The sequence below is a fragment of the Sciurus carolinensis genome, chromosome 13 (assembly GCF_902686445.1).
Source record: "Sciurus carolinensis chromosome 13, mSciCar1.2, whole genome shotgun sequence".
NCBI lineage: Eukaryota > Metazoa > Chordata > Mammalia > Rodentia > Sciuridae > Sciurus > Sciurus carolinensis.
The window spans coordinates 27,895,074-27,920,888 of NC_062225.1; the positions used below are offsets into that span (position 1 = coordinate 27,895,074).

At 33.5% G+C, this 25,815-nt stretch overlaps 1 protein-coding gene across 9 annotated transcripts in view; it reads right to left on the minus strand.

Moving 5' to 3' along the window:
* The window catches only part of Gcfc2 (GC-rich sequence DNA-binding factor 2), a 40,795-nt gene that overhangs the window by 12,890 nt on the left and 2,090 nt on the right, over positions 1-25,815 (minus strand). For 2 of the 9 annotated variants that reach the window (XR_007104715.1, XM_047523007.1), the window contains exons 2-12: positions 23,985-24,113; positions 20,311-20,535; positions 19,521-19,618; positions 14,697-14,812; positions 10,567-10,753; positions 7,303-7,426; positions 6,345-6,426; positions 5,703-5,815; positions 4,775-4,974; positions 2,988-3,138; positions 723-844 (exon numbers count right to left, since the gene is read on the minus strand). Coding sequence is in view for 6 of the 9 variants with exons in the window: in XM_047523007.1 (XP_047378963.1) it covers positions 723-844; positions 2,988-3,138; positions 4,775-4,974; positions 5,703-5,815; positions 6,345-6,426; positions 7,303-7,426; positions 10,567-10,753; positions 14,697-14,812; positions 19,521-19,618; positions 20,311-20,535; positions 23,985-24,113 (1,547 nt within the window). In the remaining 3 variants the exon portion in view is untranslated. Of the gene's footprint in view, positions 1-722; positions 845-2,987; positions 3,139-4,774; positions 4,975-5,702; positions 5,816-6,304; positions 6,427-7,302; positions 7,427-7,834; positions 7,975-8,150; positions 8,192-10,566; positions 10,754-14,696; positions 14,813-19,520; positions 19,619-20,310; positions 20,536-23,984; positions 24,114-25,815 lie in introns of those variants that run through there. The other 7 variants (XR_007104717.1, XR_007104716.1, XM_047523008.1 and 4 more) reach the window with 6 other exon arrangements.

The window sequence follows — 25,815 nt, forward strand, 5'->3', positions numbered from 1 at the left end:
CTCATTTTCTCTCTTACCCTGCAGCGAAACACTTTATTTGCTTAATAAACTCCCTTATGTGAAAAAAAAAAAAAAAAAAGAATCCATATTTGAATAATGAAATGGCATACTAAACACTAGAATGAAAGTTATTAAGTCAATGACACCATATGCAGCACAAATTAAGCAGTCACATACCCTATAATAAACTAAATTATTCATAAATGTAGAATTCAAGCAAATATATATATATATTTTTTTCATTTTTGTACTGGGGATTGAACTCAGAGGTGCTCAACCACTGAGCCTCATCCCCAGCACTTTTTGTTTGAGACAGGGTCTCACCAAGTTGTTGAGGCTGGTTTGAACTTGTGATCTTCCTGCCTCAGTCTCCCAAGTTGCTGGGATTACAGGCATGCGCCACCACCACACCCAACCATATTTTTTCCAAAGATGCATTTTTATATCTCTTTCGACTTAATTATCCATAACATATTAATCGAGTAGCTAGATATCATTTATAAAATTAAAAACAAACTCATTTCTTACACATTTTACATTGTTTTAAGAAAAAAATTACTTTCTAGGTAATATCTCCATGAAATAATACCTGAACCTATATAAATTGTTTCATTTCATTTTATTTACTTTTTTTGCAGTCCTGGGGATTGAATTTAGGGCCTTGCACATGCTAGGTAAGTGCTCAACCACTGGGCTATGACTCAGTTTTAATAAATTTTTACCTGTTGGCTTTTACTAACTTCATTTTCATAAGAGGAATGTTCTTCAAGAATCATTCTGCAGTGTTTTATTAAACTCGTTGTCTGTGAGGTTGACAATGGATCCCAAATGAATTCTACAAAGTCTGAAACAAAGATTTTTAGTGGTATGCAATTTATTTACTGGGGGAAAAAAATCACATTAAATTGATGACTATAAAACTCCAGTGAGTCCTTAATGCTGGTCAGCCATCATATTTTCTGATTCATTTTGCCTAGATGATTATTTCATACCTTCTCTCCTCACTCTCACTCTTCTCTCAGCTACTTATTTTACTTTCTGATTTGATTAAGAAAGAAAAAAAAAAAAAAAGGCAATCAGAAGAGAAGCTCCACAATGGCACCCACACATCTACCTGCACCTGTGCCCATATGTTCTGCCTTGTCTCCAATTCCCGTGGATGAAGCACTTACACTCCCAGTTAAGGCCATCTTTTGACTTATACTTGAGATCCCAACTACTTTGGTTTTCTCAAAGATACTGTTCTTGAAATCCTGCCTTTACACTTTGGTATTTTTATCACTTCTACTGGATCTTTCTCATCAGCCTACAAGGAGTTATTTCTGTTGCGTTAAAAGTGATACCCATCTTGGGCTGGGTCCAGTGTTGCATGCCTGTAATCCCAGCGACTTGGGAGTGAGGTAGGACCATAAAGTTGAGGTCAGCCTGGCAACTTAGCCAGATCCTGTCTCATAATAAAAACTAAAAAGATCTGGGAATGTGGCACAGCACCCTGGGTTTAATCCCCAGTACCAGGAAAAAAAAAAAAAAAAAAAAAAAAAAAAAAACTAACCTCTTAATTATATTACTCCCCTTCCTTTTAAAACAAAATTCCTCAAAATTCTGTCTAAGCTTCTATCTCCAATTTTTCTCTTCCATTTTATTCTTGGATTCCTTTTGCTTAGGCCTTATCTTCCATCATTCTACCTAAACTGCTTTTATCAAATCACAAGGGACATTCACGTAGCAAACTCCAATGGCTGACTCTAATCCTTACTTTACTTACTTACTGTCAACAACGACAACAATTCATTTTTCTTCCTAGAAACCCTTCCTTTACTTGGCTTCTGGGACACAACTCGCCTGGTTTCCTGCTTACTACTCTGGCCTTTGCTGTCTGCTTGTCACCTGACTTCTAAATGCTAGAAAACCTTAGGACTCAGGTCACTTCCCTTTTCTTTCCTATGTACATTCATTCCTTTAGTATTTAGTTATTTTATGGATTAACTGTCATTAATATGCAGATAAATTTCAAATCTATACCTACCTGGACTGCCCTGTTATAACTCATACATTCAACAACATAACTGACACTCTAATTTAGATGTCAGGCAACCCAAATTCAACATGTTTAATATACCTTCCTACCTAGACATACCCATCTCAGTTATCTCCACTTCAGGAAATGGCAATTTTATTCCTTCAATAACCATAGAATTATCCTTGATTTCTATCTTTCTATTTGCTCCATAACCAATCCATTAGAAACATTTGTTAGTACCACCTTTGAAATATATAGAGAATTCATCCACTACAGGAACCCAGCAGGTATTCATTTCTTATAAAGTGATTTATTTGTGGAACTGTTTAATCATAAGAATTTTAATTTTTCAGAAGAATACTTGGATGGAAAAAAAATCTTTAAAAATTTAATGGAGTTGGCTGAGAAACCATATAAAGGCAATGGCTTCACTTTTTTTCAAAAACAGAGTTGCAATCTTTTCTATCAAAATTGATCCTGTGGCAAGGTGAAACAGATCCCTGTCAAGTACAATTTTAGGTAAAACAAGTGTCTTCAGACTTTAAAGTCTGAAGTACAGGCATTAATACTAAGTGCTTATAGTTAGTTGCAAGTGGCAGATGCACAGGAAATGCAGTAATTTTTTTAATGAAAGGCAAAATACATAAAGAGAAAAACTATAACAGGGTAAGTTAAGAAAAAGAAAGACAGGTGAAGGATGGATGAAAATGTGTTCCTAACAAATGAGTTTGGGTGTCACAAAAGCAGCAGTAATGTCACAATGTTAAAGGATCAGAGTTTTAGAAGTTTGGTAGCCAACCATTTGCCCAAACAAGCATTTTTTAAACAGTTTAAATTTGGCATCTGTTTATCTTTACTGCATATAGCATTTCCTTTTATTATAAAACTTCTGAAAAAATATGACTGAAGAGAATGATTTTATACCGTCAAAGAGCAAGTTAATGTTAGCGAGATTAAAAGGGAGTACCTGTAATTCGAGGAATAACTGTCTTGTTGATGACTGAATACAAAATTTTTTTATCGGAACTATTGTCCCTCTTTGCATCTTCCACACTGTTATCCATAAATTCTTCTATACACGTGAACCATGGCATTTGTTTTAAACCTATGGAATCCAACTTAAAAATGGAATTACAAAAGTTATAAATAAATTCTTAAACAATAGTGTATTTTGAAACAGTTGTTGACTTTTCCAGTAATCACCAGAATTTTTCTAAGGATCAAGGAGAAAATAATTTTACATTTTAACAATATGTATGCAGCCTTAGACCACCACTTGGCAGATGACATGGGTAAGACACGGTGTCTATGCAGTATAACGAAAAGCTGCATTGCCTGCATTCATTCATACAGTAAACACTCAGCAAATGCCCACTGAGTGCCAGGGCCTTCAGAGCCTGTCACACGGCAAATGCTCTTGTAGAAGCAAAATACACATTTGTTTGGCATTTGAAATAACCATAAAACTTGCTTATAAAAATTCATCTACCTCAAGCAGAGCTTCTGTTTTTTTTTAATCTCATAAGCTTAAATATATAATTTGCATGCATTTTTAGCTTATTAGCAAGTAACAAATGACCAGTTATTACTTGTTGAATATATTAATGAAATTATCTCTGCTATCCAAATAAGTACCCAATTCAGTTTGAAAGAGTAATGATTAGGCTGTTTCCCAACTGACTACCTAGCACTTGTTTCCTTAATAGTAATGACTGTGCAGTCCTGATCCTAACCTGGAGTCTATAGGTATCATTACTAAGAAAGAGAGTAGAGTGTGGCCTTGGGTTAAGTCCCCAGCATGGTGGTGGCAGGTAGAGACAGGCAAAGAGAAAGGACATGGTTTTATCATTTATTTTCTTAAATCTTTATGTTCAACTCTCCTCTCTTCTAGAACTTCATTTTCTCATTTCTGTTTGCTCAGTAGGCATATCCCCAAGGATGTTCCCTAGTGTTTTATTACTTAAGAAGAAAAAACACTTCTTTAAAATCCTCTTCATTCTTTCTGAGAAGTCCCCACTACTATGCACGAAATGACTATTCTTCTAATATTCCAGGATCCAAAACTTGGGGTTATCTTTGTATGTAGAAGATACATTTCACTACATTTCACTACTTCTTACTTCATAACACCTCTTATAATCAATTCTTTCCTTCTCTTCCCTTTGTCACTATCACCCTAAATGAGGAATCAGTTACCTTGAACTTGGGTTATAACAATGGCTTTCCACTTCTTATTTCACTTTGATCCAACTAGATAACTATCAGGGCTCCCTAAAACATTACTTTTAATCTGTCGCTCCTCCCTTGTACTTACCAAAGTAAGTTCTTTTCTCTTAATTTCAGTGTAATCTCTAGCTACTGAACTAATAGTTCTCCCTTTATATCTTGAATCTCCTCCTGTTAAATACTCCTCCTCCTCCATTCAGTTCTCCTATCATCTTTTTCCAATATGTTTTCTCTACCTTCAGAGCCCTTGGAACAGGTCTTTATGTTGAATTTCCAAATCTATACTACCTTATACTTTGGAAGGATTTCAAATAATATATAAAAATTTAGTGGTGCTCAGGCTGAAAAATCAAGTCAGAGTCAAGTAAAGAAGAATGTAGCTTAAAAGTACATATTTCCAGACTATTGCTCCAAAACTCTGAATTTTAGCTCCAACTCTTAGGGTAAGGTGTTTTATAGTTAACCTGACAGCAAAGGCATTTAAGTAACTAATGTGACCCAGGATAATCACATGTTAAGCATAAATACCTTAAGAGGATTCCAATCAAGCAACTGGACTCGTATTAGGGGATTTAAAAGTTTTGGTATGCATAAGCCGATAAAAGCGTCATAATAGGAATCAGGAAATTTTTCTCTCCATTGCTGGAATTTCAATAAAATATTCTGGATGTTACAAAAATCATCATGCACATCTTCAAAAACTTTCTTATGATCCTGTAAAATGTCACCTGTAAAAAAAATCTTTAAATTATGCATTTAACTAATTTATTTCCTATAAACATAGCCACGTATGACTATGTAATCAACTGAACTAAAAACTTTCCTTTGATATTAACATATAATTTTTATTAAAAAATCACTTTAGCAACAACAGTGATAATATCAATACCAAGAGCAACTACCATTTATTGAGTCCCTGATGTATGCTAAAATACTACAAATACATTGTCTTATCTCATCACCAAGATGGATATAATCTACTCGTTTACAAACAACAAATAATACTGTATTTAGGAGGTCAATGAATTTGCCTATGATCACACAGAATGAAACCTTTCTTTGAACTCAAGCCTATTGACTCTAAAGCCCTTTAGAATCTCTCAACCACACACACTGAACCTTCTCATGATGTCAATAATAATTTCACTAAATTCAATTGTTTTAAAGTAAACATAATTTGCACTGGAAATAGGACTTAAAGAAATGAAACCAAAATATTCATTTGTAACAAAAGAAAGGCTGAGGGAAAAAACCACATAGATGAAAGAATATTCACAATGTTCCTTAGCCATTATTTTCCATTTTTCCAGAGGGTGGAAAAATCTTAAAGGACAAAATCATTTACCATTTTTCCCAAGTTTTACCAAATGTTTTCTATAACTTATGTATTTAAGGGCAATCATAGCAAAGCATTTCATACTTCACATAAAGTTATATTAGAAACTTGGTAATTGACCTTGGCTTTTTTGAAAGTCAGTCATCTCTGCAGAAGACAGTTCATCATCACTAGATGTCCCTTCCTGATGGTTACAGTTACCAGAAAGTGCTCTTGCTTGTCTTCTTTGTATCCTATAAATTTGTAATTGTAATGAATCACAAATAAATAAAAAGCAAATAGTTCTTGCTGAAATAAATGCTTTAAAATAAAAATAATTAATTTTATAATTTATAGATTATGGCCAGAAACACACCATCATATTAGGATACAATTTTATGTTACTATTTTTTGACCCTTTTAGCTTTTGAAAGTTTTGTGATGATGGTTCTTCCTTTTTTTCTTATAAGACATTCCTGGTAAGAACATCCCCATGGGCTCATTAGTTTCTGAAGAAGGGGTAACAATATAAACAGGACCTGTTTCTAGTTAAGAATAATTCCCAGCTTGATATAACGTCATTTTTTTTTTTACCCCTTTCTTTCAATGGATTCAAATACGCCTTTAAAGCAGGTGAGAACTGCTTAACTAAATTTTGGTCTTACAATACTTTCACAAATTAACATGTCGGGTTAGGGTTAATTAGCTCATACAGTTAATTCTATTTAAGTAGTGAAAAGTACTTGCTCAATGATGCTTTAAGTCTTCACATTCTATAGGTACCTTCGAGATTCAATTTGTTCTAAAATGTACTGAGTTTTTTCATCTACAGCCAAACTTCCATTTGTTGAAGTCTCAGTTTTGCCTGTTAATGAACAAAATTCATTTTGTACTGCAAATTCTCAAAAGAAAAATGGAACATCTTGAAAATAAAGGTAATATCATGATTGTATATACATATATATATATAAAACACATAAAATATGCTTATATTGCATATTTCATTATGCAATGAAATCTTCATGTTAACTCCCTATTACAATATTACTAGACATCAAGTTTCCTAGCCTAAAAAAGGTACCTTGGTTGGTAGTTTAGCACTTGAGAATAACAATATAATTTTATTTCCATGTATCTTTTCCTCATATTCTTTTTCAGTAATTTTTACTAATTTTCTCCATAGCCAAATACTAGAAATATTTTCATTGCTAATACCTTACTCATATTATTATCTATTTTAATATAGATCATTATTTATGATTGAAAAAATGTGGTTTAATCCCTTTCACTATTCCCTGATAGCACTCAGAGGAAGACATCTCTGAAAATACAAAACCAGTGTGAGAACTAAAAGAAAGTATACAATTATATACAGTGAAATTTTACAGATGAATCTATACTAAAATTCACCATAACCAGTCTGTTGAATAGTCCTTAAAACTACAAAGTTAGATCTCTGACAGTCTTTAGATTTATAAAGTCATCTTAAAACATTCATTAAATGGCCATATAAATATTTTGTTTACAATACTAAGGGACTAGAAGTTATAATATTTGTTTTTTAACTCTAATTTATTTTGATATTCTACCTCTAAATGTTTTGTTTTTGGAAGGGTAGGTGAAGAATTAGTGGGAAAATACACAAAAAGTATTTTTAAATAAGAATAAAACCATTTTTATTCTCCAAATGAGAATGTAGCTTCATGAATAATAAACCATATTAAACATAAAAAACACTAACGTGATAACTGTTGTAAGTATGCTGATTCATGTTTTAATTCATCTTGCCTGCGCTTCATTAAAATCATGGCTTGCTTTAAAAGAAGTGCGTGCATGGATGATTCTATTTCTTGGATGGTGATCATCTGAAATACATATATAAGTAACATTTGCAGGTCACTGATAACAAAAGTATAAAAAAGTAATATTTAGAAGATATATAACATATGTATATGTTAAATTTTCACATGAAGAGACATTTCCAATACCACTGCATTTCAATTATAAAACTATGAGCAAAAGATCTAACTGCAAATACTTTTAATATTAAAAACCAGAAAATCATCTTTTTCTACTCAAACAGGTATAATAAGATAATGAAGCCAAAGGAGATGGAGTGAGGAACATGGATGTGCGTGATAGGTAGAGAAAGGAGTCTTTTTTGAGATAGGCAAGTGGGAAGAAATCAGGAGTACAGATGTTTTTCCAAGGCTTCTTCCACTTGAAGAAACTGGTAAAATCTGAAAAAATTAGAAAATGAGAAGAGAACTAACCAGGGATGGGCATAAAAGTTGTGATGCAGAAACATAGGCTACTTGAAATTGGAACTCCTATTTCTTGGGCAATAGTTGCATTCCAGTGATGTTCCACATCTGCGGCCATCGTGGGCTGATAAGATTTTAAAGGTGTAATTCTTCAAGGATGAATGAAGAAAAAAATTACATTTTAATGAATACATCAGAAAGTAACTACCATGTGATATATGAAGGTAATCAATTTAAAACAACAGAGGACAAAGCATTTAATTGACATTTTAATGATTTAAGTACTATGGAAAGTAGAGCAATAATTTACTTTTAAATAATCTACCTTTTTATATGGATAACTGAAGATCTCAGTGCAAGAACTTACTGTGTATAAAACAAAAACAAAAAGTACAAGATGAAAGATTTATAAATCTGATAATACAAAAATTTCAAAACATGAATATCAAACAACCATGGCAATTTTAAAAGGCAAAACAAGATGGAGAGTTTATATTGAATAGGAAAAGGATTAAAAATTTTAAGACATAAAGTATTTCTCATTTTATCTGGGCATGGTAGGGTGTGTTTGTAATCCTAGTGATTTGGGAGGCTGAGCAGGAGGACAGCAAGTTTGAAGTCAGCCTCAGTGACTTAGTAAGACCCTGCCTCAAAATAAAAAAAAAAAAAAAGAGGTGCGGATGTGGCTCAGGGCTAAAAGACGCCTGGGTACAAGCTCAGGCTACTTCCACTGTCTGTGCCCCCCACATAAGAGGAATTGTTCAACTTAAGAAAACTAAAGGGTGGGGGAGAAGGAAAAAAATTCCCACCAAGAACCAAAATAATAGCAAGGCAAAGAGATAATTCACAAACAGAAAAACTACACATAGCTAATAAAATAAAGGGTTTGAGATCAGAACATAATATAGAAAAACAAAATTCGTTTTTTATTCATTTAGTAAAGTAGTAAAACTAACACATCTTTCTGGAGAACAGTTTGGCAATATGTTTCATAAGCCTTAAAATATTTGTACTTAATAATTCCTTTTCTTTGAATTGTTTCATTTTCTAGAAATTATTAAACAGATGAAACTTCAATACAAAATTACAATATTTTATAGTGTTACTTATAGCATCAAAATGAGTGCAAATCCCCTCAATGTCCAGCATTATGGGAATATGTTAAAAACCTATAGGATGCAAGGATAAATAAAATGTGGTATATATACACCATGGAGTTTCATTCATGAAGAAGAATGAAATTGTGTCACTTGCAGGAAAAGTGATGGATTTTGAGAGCAATGTTAAGCAAAATAAGCCAAAATCAGAAAGTCAAAGGTCGTTATGTTTTCTCTCACGTGAAGCTAGAGAAAAAAGAAAAAAAAAAAGGTGAGGGGAATCTCATGAAAACAGAAGGGAAAGCAGGAGAACAGAGGAAGGGGACCTGTGAGGAAGGGGGAAGGGGAGGTACTGAGGAATGAAATTGACAAATTACATTGTACTGTGCACATATACAAACAGGAAACAACGAAACCTAGTATTATGCATAATTATAAGACACCAATAAAAATAATGTATCAAGAACTCAAAATAACTTAACACCAAATAAATAACCCAATCAATAAATGGGCAAAGGAACTGAACAGGTACTTCACAGAAGAAGAAATACAATCAATCAACAAATATATGAAAAAATGTTCCACATCTTTAGCAATTAGAGAAATGCAAATTATAACTACACTGAGATTTTTATCTCACTCCAGTCAGAATGGCAGTTATCAAGAGTACAAGTAACAATAAATGTTGGTGTGGATGTGGGGGAAAAGGTACACTCATACATTGCTGGTGGGACTGCAATTGGTGCAACCATTCTGGAAAGCAATATGGAGATTCCTCAGAAAACTTGGAATAGAACCACCATGTGGCCCAGTTATCCCACTCTTTGGCCTATACCTGAAGGACTTAAAATCAGCATACTATAGTGATGCAGCCACATCAATGTAGCAGCTCAATTCACAACAGCTAAGCTATGGAACCAACCTAGATGCCCTTCAACAGATGAATGAATGAAGAAAACATGGTACATATATACAATGGGATATTACTTGGCCATAAAGAAGAATGAAATTATGGCATTTGCTGGTAAATGAATGGAGCTGGAGAAATTCATGCTAAACAAAATAAGCCAATCCCCAAAAACCAAAGGCTGAATGTTCTCTCTGATATGTGGATGCTAATACACAATGGGAGTTGGGAGGTGGGGGACAGAAGTTCAATGGAATAGACAAAGGGGAATGAAGTGAAGGGAGGGGTATGGAAATAGGAAAGACAGTAGAATGTATTGGATATAATTTTCCTATGTTCACATATGAATACATGACCAGTGAAACTCCACATCATGTACAAAAACAAAAATGGGAAATTATACCCCATGCACGTATAATATGTGAAAATATACTCCACTGTCATGTATAACCAAAAAGAACAAATAAAAAATTTTAAAAAGTTCCCAATTGCCATAGCTGGGACAATTTGAGAAATAAATTAGGTATAATAGTTCTTAACTAGGCAAAGAGTCTGAAAAATAACCTATAATCCCTCATTGATATATTATTGACTAAATAAATGGGACAATAGAAAAAATATGTACGAAAAATACTTACAGATAATCAAAATCACATCATAAATAGTAAGATTTAGAATATTTTTTAGTTGTATGATAAAGGTGTTTTTCCCAGAAGAAATGATAGATTTATATGTACCTTTTCATTAAGACAGTCAATTATATTTTCCACGTAGATTTTCATGTTTTTATAGAACTTATAATTTACAGCTTGACTTGATGAACTCTCCAGGTTCTCGACTGTACTCTTTGATCTTTTGACATCTTGAATATATTTTTCATATTCTCTCTGATGTGCACGATGAGTATCCTGTAGTAATGTTAGTCTAAATAAATAAAATAAAAATGCTTTATTTTTCAAGCTTTTCTCTGAAGTAGCAGTCTTGCAAACATTTTTAAAGACAATCAAGGGAACTGATAATCTTATAAATCTGAGTTATTATACTTGCTAAGTAAAGGGGCTCATCACAGTTATAGAGCTCTTAAGGGAAAAGGGAATACAGCACTGATAAGTTTTTTAAATTTAAATTTAATTTTAATTTTTACTTCTAGACATATCTTAATTCTTAATCCTTTCTCCCCAACTTTTTAAAACTGGTGTATTATAGTTGTAAAGACACTGCTAGGTTTTTAAAGGTGAGGGCTAATTCATAGACTAATTTTAGATTAGAAGTTAAAGAGTATGGTTTTAGGCTGGGATTGATAAGAATTTATAAACTACATGAGATCCAGGAACAATCAATCATTTCAGATTCAAACCCAAGGAGGCCACATGGAGTTACTGTTACATAAGTTTGTGCCAATGGAGGAACAAGAAACCCATTTCTTTAAAAACATCTGGGATGTATTTTCCACTAATATTTGACTCTGCTTTAAAATGAGAGAATTAACTAAAAATGAAATAATAATTTCACAGTATGTGGACTTGAACCAGGATTAAAATATTAATCTATTCCTGCTAACCTGGTCCATAAAAGACACTCTAACACTTGCTTAGGCCAAATGTCCTCTCCCCAATTTACCTTTTTCTTTCAGACTATGTAAAGAACAGTGAGAGTTAAGATATAAATCAATATAATAATGTACAGCAGGCACTGTTAATAAAATATTTTAATTTTAATAAAGTATAATATTATCAGTTATAGCAGTGAATTTGTAAGTAGGTACAATGTGAAAAACTCTAGATACACCAAAAACAGCGTGCTTTCTTTTTTGTATAACAAAATGGGACAATATATAAATATATATGTACACAAAGGGGAAACAATTAGCACTGTGAAGAGATAACCTACAAAATGCAAGAAAGTATTTGGTAGGTACTCTTCTGACAAAGGATTAATATCCAGAATATATAAATAACTCAAAAAACTTAACACCGAAAAAGAAAAAAAAAAAAAACCAATTAATAAATGGGCAAATGAACTAAACAGGCACTTCTCAAGAGAAGAAATAAAAATGACCCACAAATATATGAAAAAATGTTCAAAATCATTAGCAATTGGGGAAACGGAAATCAAAACTAAGCACTGAATTTTTATCTCATTCCAGTCACAATGACAGTCGTAAAGAATACAATTAATAAATGCTGGAGAAGATGTGGAAAAAAGAGAACACTTTTACACTGCTGGTGGGACTGTAAATTAGTGCAACCATTATGTAAATCAGTGTGAAGGTTGCTCAAAAGACTAGGGATGTCACCACCACATGACCCGGCTATATCCCTCCTAAGATATTAACTAAAGTCATCACACTACAGTGGTATGTGCATACTCCTGTTTATAACAGCACAATTCACAATAGTCAAACTATGGAACCAGCCTAAGTGCCCATCAACAGATGGATGCATAAAGAAAATGTGGCATAAACACAGCAGAGTTTTATTCAGCCATAAAGAATGTAAATATGTTATTTGCAGGAAAATGGATGAAACTTAAGAATATTATGTTAAGTGAAATAAACCAGAAGTAACTCAGAAAGTCAAGGGTTGTATGCTTTCTCTCAACTATAGAAGCTAGAGAGGAAAATGGAAAAGAAAGGTGGTTGGGGGGAATCTCATGAAAGTGGAAGGGAGATCAGTAGAATAGAAGAAAAGGGACCAGGGGGAAGGAGGAAGAGAGGGATGGGGGAATAATGGGGAAGGATATTAGCCAAATTACATTATTATATTCTGTGCTCTTAGGAATATATAACAATGAATCCTTCCATTACATACAACTATAATGCACCAATAAAAAAATAGGAAAAAATATACATGTATTTGTACAGATACAGACCACTTCTGGAAGGAAACAAGAAACTGGAAGCAATAGTTCTCCTTTTCTATGTATATCTTTTGTACTGGTTGGTTACGTTTTTTAACCATGAAGGTTTATTTTCTTTTTAAAATACAGAACCTAGTGAATAACAAAGTTGAATACAACAATAAATTTAAAATAAAGTATCCAGATTAAATGAAATGCTAATCTAAACCAGTGATTCACTGTCTTTCTTCTATGTTATCACTCTTGCAAAACAATTATGAACAACCATATAGGTTCTGGTTTACATGCATGCAATTCTAGAAGCAAGAGTCATTCTAGCTGTTTTCTTTTAAATAAGGAAATTGTATCAAGATACCAATAAATAATAATGAAGTTATTTTAGAAATATCTTGAATATATAACAGTAATCTCACTTAACATAACTATTTTTACTTTTATTTTTTTTTGCAGTGCTGGGGATTGGGGTTTGCAGTGCAAGGCCTTGTGCTTGGGAGGCAAGCACTCTACCAACTGAGCTATATCCCCAGCCCTTAACATCACTATTAGAAAAACACTGAGCTGGGCGCAGTAGCCGCATGCCAGCAGCTTGGCAAGTTCAAAGCCAGTCTCAGCCATTTAGTGAGGCCCTACGCAACTCAGTGAGACCTGTCTCTACATAAAATGCAAAAAAGGGCTAGGAATGTGGCTCAGTGGTTAAGTGCCCCAGGGTTCAATCCCTGGTACCAACCACCCCCCTCAAAAAAAAAAAAAAAGCCAAAACAACACTCCCTCAAATACTGATTTAGAATAGGTATTGGCAAACTTTTTCTGTACAAGGTCAGAGAATAAATATTTCAACCATTTTAAAGGCTAGATGGCTGCTGTTGCAATTGTCCACTGCACTGTAGACAAAAGTAGCCACAGACAACATGTAAATATATAAGTAAAATTGTGTTCCAAAAAAACTTTACTAACAAAAGTAGAAGGAACTGGTAGTTTGGCAATTCCCTAGAAAACAGAAATAACTTAATATCTAAAAACTTGTACATGTAAAGATTCTCAAATATTTATTTTCCTATAAAATACTACTAAATGTCCTTTCTACATCAAATCTTCATTTAAATGAACAACTATGACCACTGTTTTAGTTGCAATGTAATAAAGGAATGAATCCACTTTAAAGTTGATTTATGGAAAAGATACTTGGAAGGACATTTTGCACTTATTCTTAAGTACAGAAACAAATACACCCTGAAAAGCACTCAAAATGTTCTTTTAAAGGCAGGAGAACCAAATCCTCTCCTTGTATCAAACTGTTACAAAGATTAAAACTTACCACATACTCCTCTCACACACCTAATAATGAGCATCACTGGATCTCACAGTACAATATAAAATATTTAAAGCAATATAACATGATGGGGTTTGCCTGAGCTTTAACATAAATAACACATTAAGGTTAGTCTATTAAGGAGATAAATATTAATACTCTTAGAATAAAAGATACCTTGCTTTAGAAAGGCATTTTGTACCAAGAGCCATAAAAATATGACCTTTGCCGTGACTGACTTCCCCTGGAAATTTATTTTAAGGGGGGGAAAAAAAGTCAGCAGAGCAAAAGGCTTACAGAATACAGTATTCATTATCTGTATTATTATCTATAATAGAGAAAATTTAGAAGTCAAAATGTCCTGCAGAAATACTTAAGTAAATTATGGTATGTTAATTATATGGACAGATAAGATACATCTTTTAAAAAACTAAGAGTCATGTAGAATAATAATTATAATCATTAAATAAAAACCCAGAATTTAAGAATTACTGATTTTAACTATGTAATATATATCTGTCAAAAAGATTAAGAATACAAACATAATCCAAAGCAGGTGTGTTAGTGCAGTTAACAGAAATGGTATTTTTGTCCTGTAAATCTATTTGGTATTAATATTTGATAACCAAAAAGAATACAGTGCTTTTAAACTACTAAGTGTCTAGAACAAATGTAAATTTCAAAGTGAATATTACTTACCTGGTATTTAGTCGTTTCTTTATAACTTCTAAATTTACTGGTGGAAATGAAATGGAAGTATCAAACTTCTTCACTGTTTGAGATTTACTACTGTGGGAAAGGTCTATGTCTCTTCCCTAGAAATAATATTAAAATTTATTTAAAAAAATGTCACTTACTTTACAAATGTTAATAGCTTAAAAGGAGACTGCATACACCAAGGTCCCTTCCAGCTCAAAAATTCCCTGCCTTTGTAACTTTCATTTTCACAACAGAATGTTTTCTAAATCCTCAGTTCTAAATTTTAAGACTTAAATCTACAAGAGACAAATTTTAAAAATCAAAAATTTCCCAGAAGTTTAGTTCTTAAAGTTTTTAAAGCTAACTTTGGTTACAGTCTAGTGTACTCTGAGTCATATGGTTTTTGAAGAAGCAACAGTCCTTCTTGGAGGAATGCTACCTGGCATGGGATCAGAACAATGTGATAGAAGCAGCCATTTAAATGGAAGTTTGGGGCAAGGTTTCTAGGAAAAACTTTTTTATCTTGCACTGTTATTTGGGTTTTCTGATATTTGCAGAGAAATGCTACTATGGTTTGGGGACATGTTCCCCAAAGACCCTGTTAAAGGCTTGGTTACCAGCCTGTGTTACTATTGGGAGATGAGAGAGCTTTTAATAGGTAGAACCTGGTTAAAACTGGAGGCATGCCCCTTGTAAGTGATATTGGGACCACAGTCTTTCTCTTCTCTTTTTCACTTTCTGGCCACCATGAAATGAATGGGCTTCCTCTGCCACTGTGTGCTCCTATGAAGATGTACTATGTCTCCACAAGTCGAAAGCAATGGGGTCATTTGGTTGTGAATGGAAACCTTCAATACTATGAGCCAAAATAACCTTTCTTCTTTACAAATTGATTATCTCAGGTATTTCTTACAGTAACAGGAGGTTCACACAAATGCATTCTTAGCTAACACATCTTATAATATAGATATCTGGGTATGTATTAGTATCCTCTGACTAATCACAACTCATCACCACAATGTCTAAAATGTTCAAAGGTTCTGAAGACTCTCTAGATCAGACGAGGGCATGTGAAGAAGTGGATCAGATATTTAGACAACTTATTAGCTTACTTACTCATTTATAAGCACCATCATGTCTCAAATCAATTTTCACCAAGCCTTCCATCCACCTCCAACTTACCTGCAAATTCCCAAATCCCCTGATTGAGTTTCAATTCCCTTACATAATAAACATCTTTCAATAATTCCATTTTAAATATCACCACTTCTGTAGAGACTTTTCCAGACCTCCCTGTTCACCCACTGTTCTATAAATCTGACCACTCCCTTGCTTCTTTGTGCTATTTTTTGCAGTGAGTTCTGGCATAGAACCTGTAAGAGTTCACTGTAATTATTTTGTTTAGCTGTCTCTCTTCCTGCAAAGATTGTGCATCATTCTAAGTGGCTGTAGTAGATTAATGGAGACCGTATAGGATAAGTTCACATTCATGTGAATAATATGACAAAACATGTGATTAAGTTAAGGATTTTCAGAGCAAGTGCTTATCCTGGATTATGTAGTATCCTCAACAAAAAGATGGAGAGGGAGTTTGGGGACATAAGAGAAGGAGCTAAAGTAAAGATGGCCAAGAGAGAGATGTGGCCACAAGTCAAAGAACACTAACTAGAACCTAGAAGAGTGAAGGAGTAGATTCTTTACTACAGCCTCTGGAAGACATGCAGAGCTACTAACATCTTGATTTTGAACTTCTGTTCTTCAGTAAGGTGGGAGAACAAGCTTCTGTTATTATAAACCACCAACTCTGTGGTAATCTGTTGTGACCATCACAGGAAAGTGATATGAGCATATGGTGAATCTTCAATAAAGAAACCAATAAGTGTGCTTATATTAGTAATAAAAATGCAAATCAAATAAGAAATTCCATTTTTGGCAACCATACTTGCATCTAAAGCTGGCAAGCTGGTGAAACGTTCCAAAATCAGTGGCGTTATAAATCGACCTAAAGTTTCTTTAGAAAGCAACAGAGAAAATATACATAAAAATGTTCATCTTGTTTGATTAGTAATAACACTCTTGGCAATTATCTTAAGGAAATAGTTGAAAACCACACATTTGAACAAATCAAAGGAGAAGAGGAAAAAATAAAATATTCAATCATTATTATTTACTAATAGGAAAGTAATTCATATTGCAAATAACCTAAAATGTTCACCAAAATAAGGAATGGTTACAATAATTATTCATTCACTCCACTGAATATTACACAGCTATTAAAATTAGTTGTTATTTTAACTGCATTGAAACAGGGGAAGACATTTGTATGTCAATCAGAGAAATGAGAATTGAGCAGAGAGTGGTGACCCACACCTGTTAATTCCAGGGACAGGAGGTTGAAGCAGGAGGATAGCAAGTTCAAGGCCAGTCTTGGCAACTGAGCAAGATCCCCAGCAATTTGGTGAGATGCTGTCTCAACTTAAAAAATAAAGATGTGATGTGATGTGGCTATGACATCTATTACCCCACTGATCTCCAGGGTTGATTCAGTTGATCTCGCTGCCTAGGTGGGTGTCCCCTTCCCCCCTCACCACTCCATGTCCATGTCTCCAGAAGCTGTGTGCTCAGTGGAAGAGGATTATTTTCCCCAAAAGAGGAGAATCATTCTCCTATTAAGGGTATACGAGTAGCTGCACTTCTCTGCTAGGACCTCCAAATAAGCTCTCAAGGTTCACATTAAAAAACAGAAAGGAACAGGAACATAGCTCAGTGGTAAAGTGGTCTCTGAGTTCAGTCTTCAGTACCCAAAACAAAACAGAACAAACAAATCATAAATTAAAATTGTAGGTAGACTATAGTTCCCAAAGTATGTGAAGGCATCCTAGAGGATTCAAAGGAGTGAATATTTTAAGATTTTTAGGGAAACAGAGCAACACTCTATTGAACTGCTACCTCTAATTAGTTCAGTTTGCAACCTCAGACTGTACTACATTCCTTTTGATGAGTCAAATTTGTGGAGCTGGGTTTTAGGAGGATGCTATGATAAAAAGCAAGTATTGAAGTTTAATATGGAAAAGAGAGAGGCAGTGTCCAAAATGATTCCAAGGTTTGAGAAATCATTTCAAGTCAAACAGGTGCACACATTCTATCAGTAAGCAACTGTGGGTTATTTAAAAATGAGATAAAAAGATTTTTCTTCAATTTATCTGTATTATTATTCTTAAATGGATAAGTTGTTAGCACATAAATCTCATTAAGTTTGGACCTAACTATTTAATAAATGGAACGGTTTGTACTTTTTTTTTTTTTTTTGGGTGCTGGGGATCGAACCCAGGGCCTTGTGCTTACAAGGTAAGCACTCTACCGTCTGAGCTATCTCCCCAGTCCCTGGTTTGTACTTTTTTCACATTTTTAAAAATTTTTACAGATTTTATTTTGATTCATTGTACACAAATGGGATACAACTTCGTTTCTATGGCTGTGCATGATATAGATGTTTGGTACTTCTTTTGATTCAGGATCTCCATGTTAAAATTACTGAGATACTAAGGGCTTCATTATACATAAATTTTGGAACCTCTGATGGACAATATGATAGCAATTAGTCTGAAAAAAAAAAAAAAAAGCATAACAAATACAAAGGAATTATGTAACTGAGCAGGTAGAGTAAGGACTGGGATATGGTTTCTTCTGAAATATTTTTTAAATGATGTTGTTAACACTGATTTTTACCAAAAAAGTAAGGGAAAACATCTAAGCCTATTATAATTATAAAAACCACCTGCTAAATCATTTCTCAGGTTAGAAATTCTAAAATTACAATCACGAGTTTAGCTTTATATTTAGCTTTATAGTTTTAATAACATGAAAATCTTACAAAACTTTCTAAGTTAAAATAACAAATAACAACCTCTCAAAGAATTCTTAATATAAAACCTTTTATATGTATATTATTATAGTGTTTATAAGCACTTTGACTTTAATTTTGAATCTTACAGTCATCATCTCATCAGGGGTTTAATATTATTATTATTCCCTTTATTATTGAGAAAAAAAACCCTGAGGCTTATAGAAACTTAGTGTTTTACTCAGAGTTCTTTTCAATATTTATTGAGCACCCACATTAGGTGCTGCTGGATACAACCCTGAACAAAACTGTTAACAATTCTTCACCTCATGGGGATTATATTCTAGCAGGAAGACCTGAACCAAAATCCAGGACTTTTGACCCCAATGGCAATTTTAGTTTTTAAATTTTTTGTAATGCTAGGGATTGAACTCAGATCTTGTGCATTTTAGGCAAGAAATCACCCCCAGCTCTTTTTTTCTTTTCAGTTTTGTTTTAAATATCACCATAAATATTGGGTTTAACTTTTAAACACCTGTGTTTAACATAAACTGTTAATAGAAAATTAAGAATGAAAAAATATTTTTAATTTTATTGGAATAAAGGTCTTTGTGGTTATATCCAAGTGAAAGATCTTGAGATGAAATCATCCTGGATAATCTGAGTGAATCCTAAATGTAGACAAGTGTCCTTATAGGAAACACAAAGTACAGACACTGAGAGGGCATGTGACAGCAGAGGCAGGGAAAGGAGCTACACAGTCACAACTCAAAAGAAAACCTGGAACAACCAGAAGTTGAAAAAGACAAGAAATGATTCCCCTATGGGGCATTTAGAGGGAGCACAGCCCTGCCAACCATCTTGATTGATTTTAGATTTCTGGCCTCCATGATGTAAGAGAATAAATTCTGTGTTGTTTTCAGTCACCATGTTATAGTAGGCACAGGAATGTAATAATATATGGTATAAAAAATAATTACCTCTGTGATTTTAACTGCTTTCCTCATTTGTTGCTGTTCCCAAATATCTTGATTTTCATCTTCTTGACTGTCTTCACTTGTTTCTTCATTTCTACTTGCTGCAAAAAAAAAAAAAAAAAAGTTCACACATGAACACTCAGTATTTTTCCATTCCAGTTGCAGCAGCCAACATTTCTAGGGTGTACTATATGCTGACTTAGCACTTTACATGTTTATTCTTCTTCACTATAATTTGGGAAGAAGGTGTCTCTATTGCCTTCAGTTTACAAATGAGGAAGTTCGCATAGTAGGGGACACTTAAATTATTTGTCTGAAGGCTATGATGAAGCTTAAATCCAGCAAGCTGACTCCAGAACCTGCACCCAGGTCACCCAATTGTCCCACTCAAGGCAACCTTTTACTAAAATAGGGAAGATTTTAATATGACATCTAAAAGCTATGTAGACTCTTCCATATTTACAAAAAATAATTTATAAAGGTGACAATGATAGCTTGTAATATTTCAAAATTAAGATATTGCATAATTTCTTCAACCTGCCAAAAAGCAAGTAGGGTACAGGCCTTAGCAAACATTATTACACACACCCTTTAATATTAATATTTTGATACAGATACAGCTTTTAGAGGCTTATAGCATTATATGTCATGGACCAAATTGACAGTAAATAAAAACCAACATTAACACTCTCTACAATGTGAAATACTACATTACTTTTTATGGAAATTTTATAAAATATTATAAGGAAAAATGCCTTAAAATTCATAGAATGTAAATAAATTAAATATATACTTGTTTCTTTAGTCATTCTTTGTCTAAGTGTCTGAGGCTTTGGGGCAAATGGTATTCTCTTCTCATGGTCATCAGGCTCGCTCTCAGGATCCTCATCACTGTTCCTCTTCATATCAGGGGTGATAGAGTTATGTTTTACATCCAAAGAAATATAGTCATCTTGGGCCCTGGCCAATTCACGTTTTCTGCGGGCTGCCTGAATAAAAGCTGCATTGGGGATCTTAACTGAAAGAAACAAAGGAGGAGGATGAAAACCAAACACCAACAGAAATACATATTCCTCACATTAAACAAAGAAAAAAAGCCCTATGTTCCTAAATTTTTCACTGTTTTGATATATGCATGATTTTAGTAAATGGCTCAAAATCTATATCAGTAAAGGAAGAAATTTAATTAATTAATTAATTAATTTAATAGAGACTAAATACAATTTAGAGAAATTAATGCTATCTAGAAGTATCAGGAAATACACTCAAACCATCATCTTTTAACTCTCTTACTTATCAGGTTTTGCTGACTTTTTGATGAGGGCTAGTTACCTTGTGCAAACTCTTTGAGTGTCAGGGTAGGATGTGGAAAAAGCTGAGCCTAGAGTTCCTGTCACTGAGAACTGAAGAAGTTAGAAAGATCTATCACGGACTAGTCTTACCAATTAAGAAAGAGTTGACACTAGGACACCCTACTTCCCTGTAGACACCAATACAAAAGAGGAAGTGAGAAATGCAACACAATTGGTGCAAAGTTAAACCAGACTGGAGAGTTCTGGGGTAAGTTCTACCTGAATAATTGTAAGAAGTTAAAAAGTGTAAAGGAAATAAGTATTTTTCAACCTGATTAAATGACAACAATTAATAGAGGCTTATTTTATTTTTTTCTTTATTTGCACAGAAAAAAATACATTAATATAACTCTTCCAATTCAAAACAGGTTTCTTCATTCAAGGTAAGCTAAGCTGAAGTTGATCTTTATTTTATGCTCTAGAAAAAAAATCACTTTTTTTTTTTTTTTTTTTAGTATCAGGGATTGAAGACAGGGTTCTTAAACACTGAGCCACATCCCCAGCTCCTTTTTGAGACAGGGTCTCTAAGATGCTTAGGGGCCTTGTTAAGTTGCTGAGGCTGGCTTTGAACTAGCTATCCTCCTGCCTCAGCCTCCAGAGCTGCTGGAATTACAGGTGTGTGTCACCGTGCTTGGTGAAAAAAATGGTTCCTTAAGAAAGATACCACAGTAAATAAAATGGCAAGAAAAATTCTCCCCATTCCAAGCACTTGAAAATATTAAAGAGATAACAAGCCCCTAAGGCTCAAGTAAAAATTTCTAAATCTTTCCCATAAATTTGATCCAAATTCTTTGAGGAAGAAAACAAGTCACTGGCTTAGAGAGGAACAAATGCTTTGGTGTCTGAAATAAAGATAAAAAATGATAGATTTCAGAAACTACAGATTGGTCTATAATTACAGACCAGACTGACTGGCAGACATTAGTCCAGGGAAAATAAAAAGTGCTTGAATCAATTATGAAACAATACAAGGTGATCACAAGAAATCAATAAATATTCACTGATAATCAGTATACAAAATCAAGTGACTGCTTTTTTATAGACTAGTATTTATTTATAGACTACTATAAGAGAATGATAAAAGACAGGTGTTTCTATATCCTCACAAAGGATAAAACAGTTCAATTCCTTCCTTGTGGATAATTTTACATGGGGTAAACCAAATAGTTCACTGAATTCTTAACTAGATGAATAACTACTAAGAAAAGAAAAATGCTGATTACAAAGCCAAGTAGGACCTGCTAGAGAACTTTGTATTTTGCCTTGTTTGATTTAATGATTTTATTGTAATATGAAAGAAGACAAGATGACATGTCTTTAAAGCTGAGAAGTACAATGTAATCTAAGGCAGAATTAAGATTTAAAGCCATCACACAGGGTTACATGAGCAATTGCCAACTCTGGCTACACATCAGAATTATCTGGGAAGCTTGATAAACTACTGGTACCCAGGACCCCATCCCAGAGACTTAGGCACACTTGATCTGAGATAGAGCTCAGTCAATAGTTTGTTTTTATAGCCCTCTTGGGGATTTTAATGTGTAGTCAGAAGACAATACATTTAGGTTTGAATATTCAAGTGTTTGAATATGGAAACAGAAATATGTAGGTTGCAAGCAATTCACCTACAATTAACTTGGGTTTAAATAAGAAATTACAAGAAATGAAACTCACTAGTAAGATACAAGTACTACATAAAGCCAATACTCAAACTACAATAAAGAAGTAAAAGTTCAAGGAAGAGAAAAATATTCTATCTGTCCTGTTTCATCTAGCTCAGTGGTTCCCACAAAGCAGATGCTGTGCAGACACAGAATGAATGCATAAAGTTAACATCAGGTTGTTACAGAAAACTCAAATAATTATCACATACACCATTCTACCTGACACACAATCATCTAAGATGCAGAGGTCAACCAGCATCTCCCTTTGGTAGCAGTCTCTGCCACAGGGACTATTCCAAGGCAGATACTCCATTACTGATTCATTCTCACAGCTCTACCATAGGAACATTAAAAAAATGCACTCTTGCTACACAAGTCCTTCAAATCGTCACATTCCTCCACCTTTTAGTACATGTCTTCCACTTCCAAATGCTCCTCACAAGCTTAGATTTCAACTTTTCATCGGTTTTCTCAATGGGGCATTGGGGAGAAGGATAACTGTTCACTGTGCTGAACTGTTCTACCCTCTGCAGGACATTTATCATCCCTTGCCTATGGGGCACTACATGAGAACAACACCCTGATCACCACAGTTTTCAAAACTATTCCACACATATCCAAATACTGACTTCTTAGGTGGGGAGTGTTGCCCATGTTTTACATCCACTCCATTACACTGTTTAATCCACCATCTTCTATAGCGGCACAGTTCAATGCAACAAACGCCAGTCATAAATGACCATGTAAATTAAATTTTGCATTAGTCACATTTCAAGAGGTTGACAGCTACTATAGCCAATGGCTACTGTATTGGACGATGAAGGTACAGAATTTTTCCATCCTAACAGAAAATTCTATTGGACAGTGCTATATCTTGAATCTATATAGTTTTAATTATTTACCAGGTTTCGATTCTTAAATTTGACTTTCTCACTTAATACTTCTCTATCTTGTGGATTTGTATAAGAAAAAAAAGGTTACAAGGCTACAGGGATACTAGTTGATAGGGTTAATAAAGAAGCTCTTTTTATTATAAGACTTTTTTTTTAGTGGCGCTGGAGATCAAACTCAGGACCATAAACATGCTAGGCAAGGGTTCAACCAGAGTTACATCCCTAGCTGTATAATACAAGACTTTTAAAACACATTTTAATAATTATCTTTCAATGTAGTTTCCTTTATAAAGCTACATATACTACTTTATTAACTTTCTTAGAAGGTCTTCACTAGAATAAAAAAGGAGTTCAGTCCACAGCACAGGTTATAACGAATTAAAGGGCATGATAAATATTTACTGATGGCCATTTTTTTCTCTGCTAAGGGAGAGTTGAGAACTGTACAGCTGCACTGGGTTCAATACTGAGCGTGCACATGCACACATGAATACATACATCATACATATTAATATATATTAAATAAAAGTATTAACTAAAATCACAAAAATTACAAACCTATTGATGAAAATTCTTTTTCTTCTGGAGAGCTAAAGTTGTCAGAAGATGAACTCTGATCATCTTTACTTCCTGAGGAATGATGTGCTCCATCCTCTTCATCTGTTGAAAGATCAACTGTTCTGGATTCTAATAGGACATTTTTTAAATACACAAATAAATAAAAATATTGGAATCAGTCATTTAAATTCTGACATATGTACTATAAACACATGTATGTAGAATATGGCATTTTAATCCTGTTCCACATATTTAAAGCACACATACAGATCTGTCTTCCAGTCTTTCTGAAACAACTGAACAATCTAACAAAAAAACAAAGACTACCTTACTTACATTATTTATATATCTAATAAAATATTCTAAAAGGACACAACAAGAAGAGAGACAGGAACATTGGAGAAAAATAAAAGGACTCAAATTGAAGTCATATTTTGAAAAGAAAGACAGTGGTAGTAAATAGAAAAAGAAAAAATATCATTTACTATGTGCCTAGGTACACTGAAACCTGTTTCACATGACTGAATACTCATAATTCTATAAGGTAAATGCTATTACTGGTGAAGTACTAAGGACTGGAGAGTAAATAACATAAAACAAGTAAGAAGCAGGGCTTTCAACCTAATAAATCCATCCACCTTTAGAACAAAAGCTGTCTATAATATGTCATGTTTCAATGGCTGGTGGCAAGAAGTTCTATAATGAGTACTCTGGTCAAAATTAAAGCATGGGTCTGTTTTTTCTTTGTGTGATTTGGGAAAGATCACTTGGTTTGTTAAGTTCAAATATATAAGACAACATTAAAAAAATCCACAGTGGTGCTATAAGAACTGAATGAGCAAAACAAAAAGGAATTCTTGATGTTACTGACAATGAAGGATTTTTTAGTTCACAAGACTGCGATCTTTATGAATAACATTAAAATATAAGATTTCCCCTTAATTAAAAGACCTACATGAAGTTTTAAAGTTTGGAGTAAACCCAAACTTAAAAATCTAAAGGAATATAGCTGTGGCTCACATCTTTCCTAGTTACTGCAATTTATGATAGCCTTTACCTATTCCCCAAGTGAATTAGAAAAAAAAAAAAAATCATTCTCAAATCACAGTCTGTGAAACAAAACTATTTTAATATTAATATGAACATGTAGCAATGGTAGGTAAAACTGCTGACCCTTTAGTATGAATCAAGGTAGTCACACTAACTTTAACAAACATTTTCTCAACAACGAGCCAAGATATGACTATAATAACTTCAAGAATTAGAGAGTCTAAAGTCCAAACTGGAATTTGGAAAAATTCTCCACTGTGAACTTGACAGTTTTTCAATAAAGACTGAGAAGATTGGTGGTAATATTGAGTTACTTTACTTGCAAGGTACAAAAATTCAGTGAACAAATATTTTCCAAATGATCACTGTAGGACATTATCAATCAGGCGTGAATAAAAGATCTTCAAGTCTACAAGAGGATTTTAATGTAACAGTACCAAATTTTTCTGACATGATTTAAGATTTCATGTTGCAACTCGCCTTTAAGAAACTATTATTTGTTGAGCTTTGTTGTAATATTAAAGCAGAACACCCTTAATGAGCTAAAGAAGCAATTTAAGTACTCCTCTTAGCCACACATCTGTGAGGAGTTGTATTTTCTTTAAATACTTCATCCAAAACAACATAGCACAACAGACTGAATACAGATGCAATTATGAGAATTTAGTTGTTTTCAGCAGACATTAAGGAGATATGCAAATTAAACAATGTCACTTCCAGTTTTTTTGGAAAGTTATTTTTTTCACAAAATTTTCTTTAACTGAATAAAATTTTCTTTCAA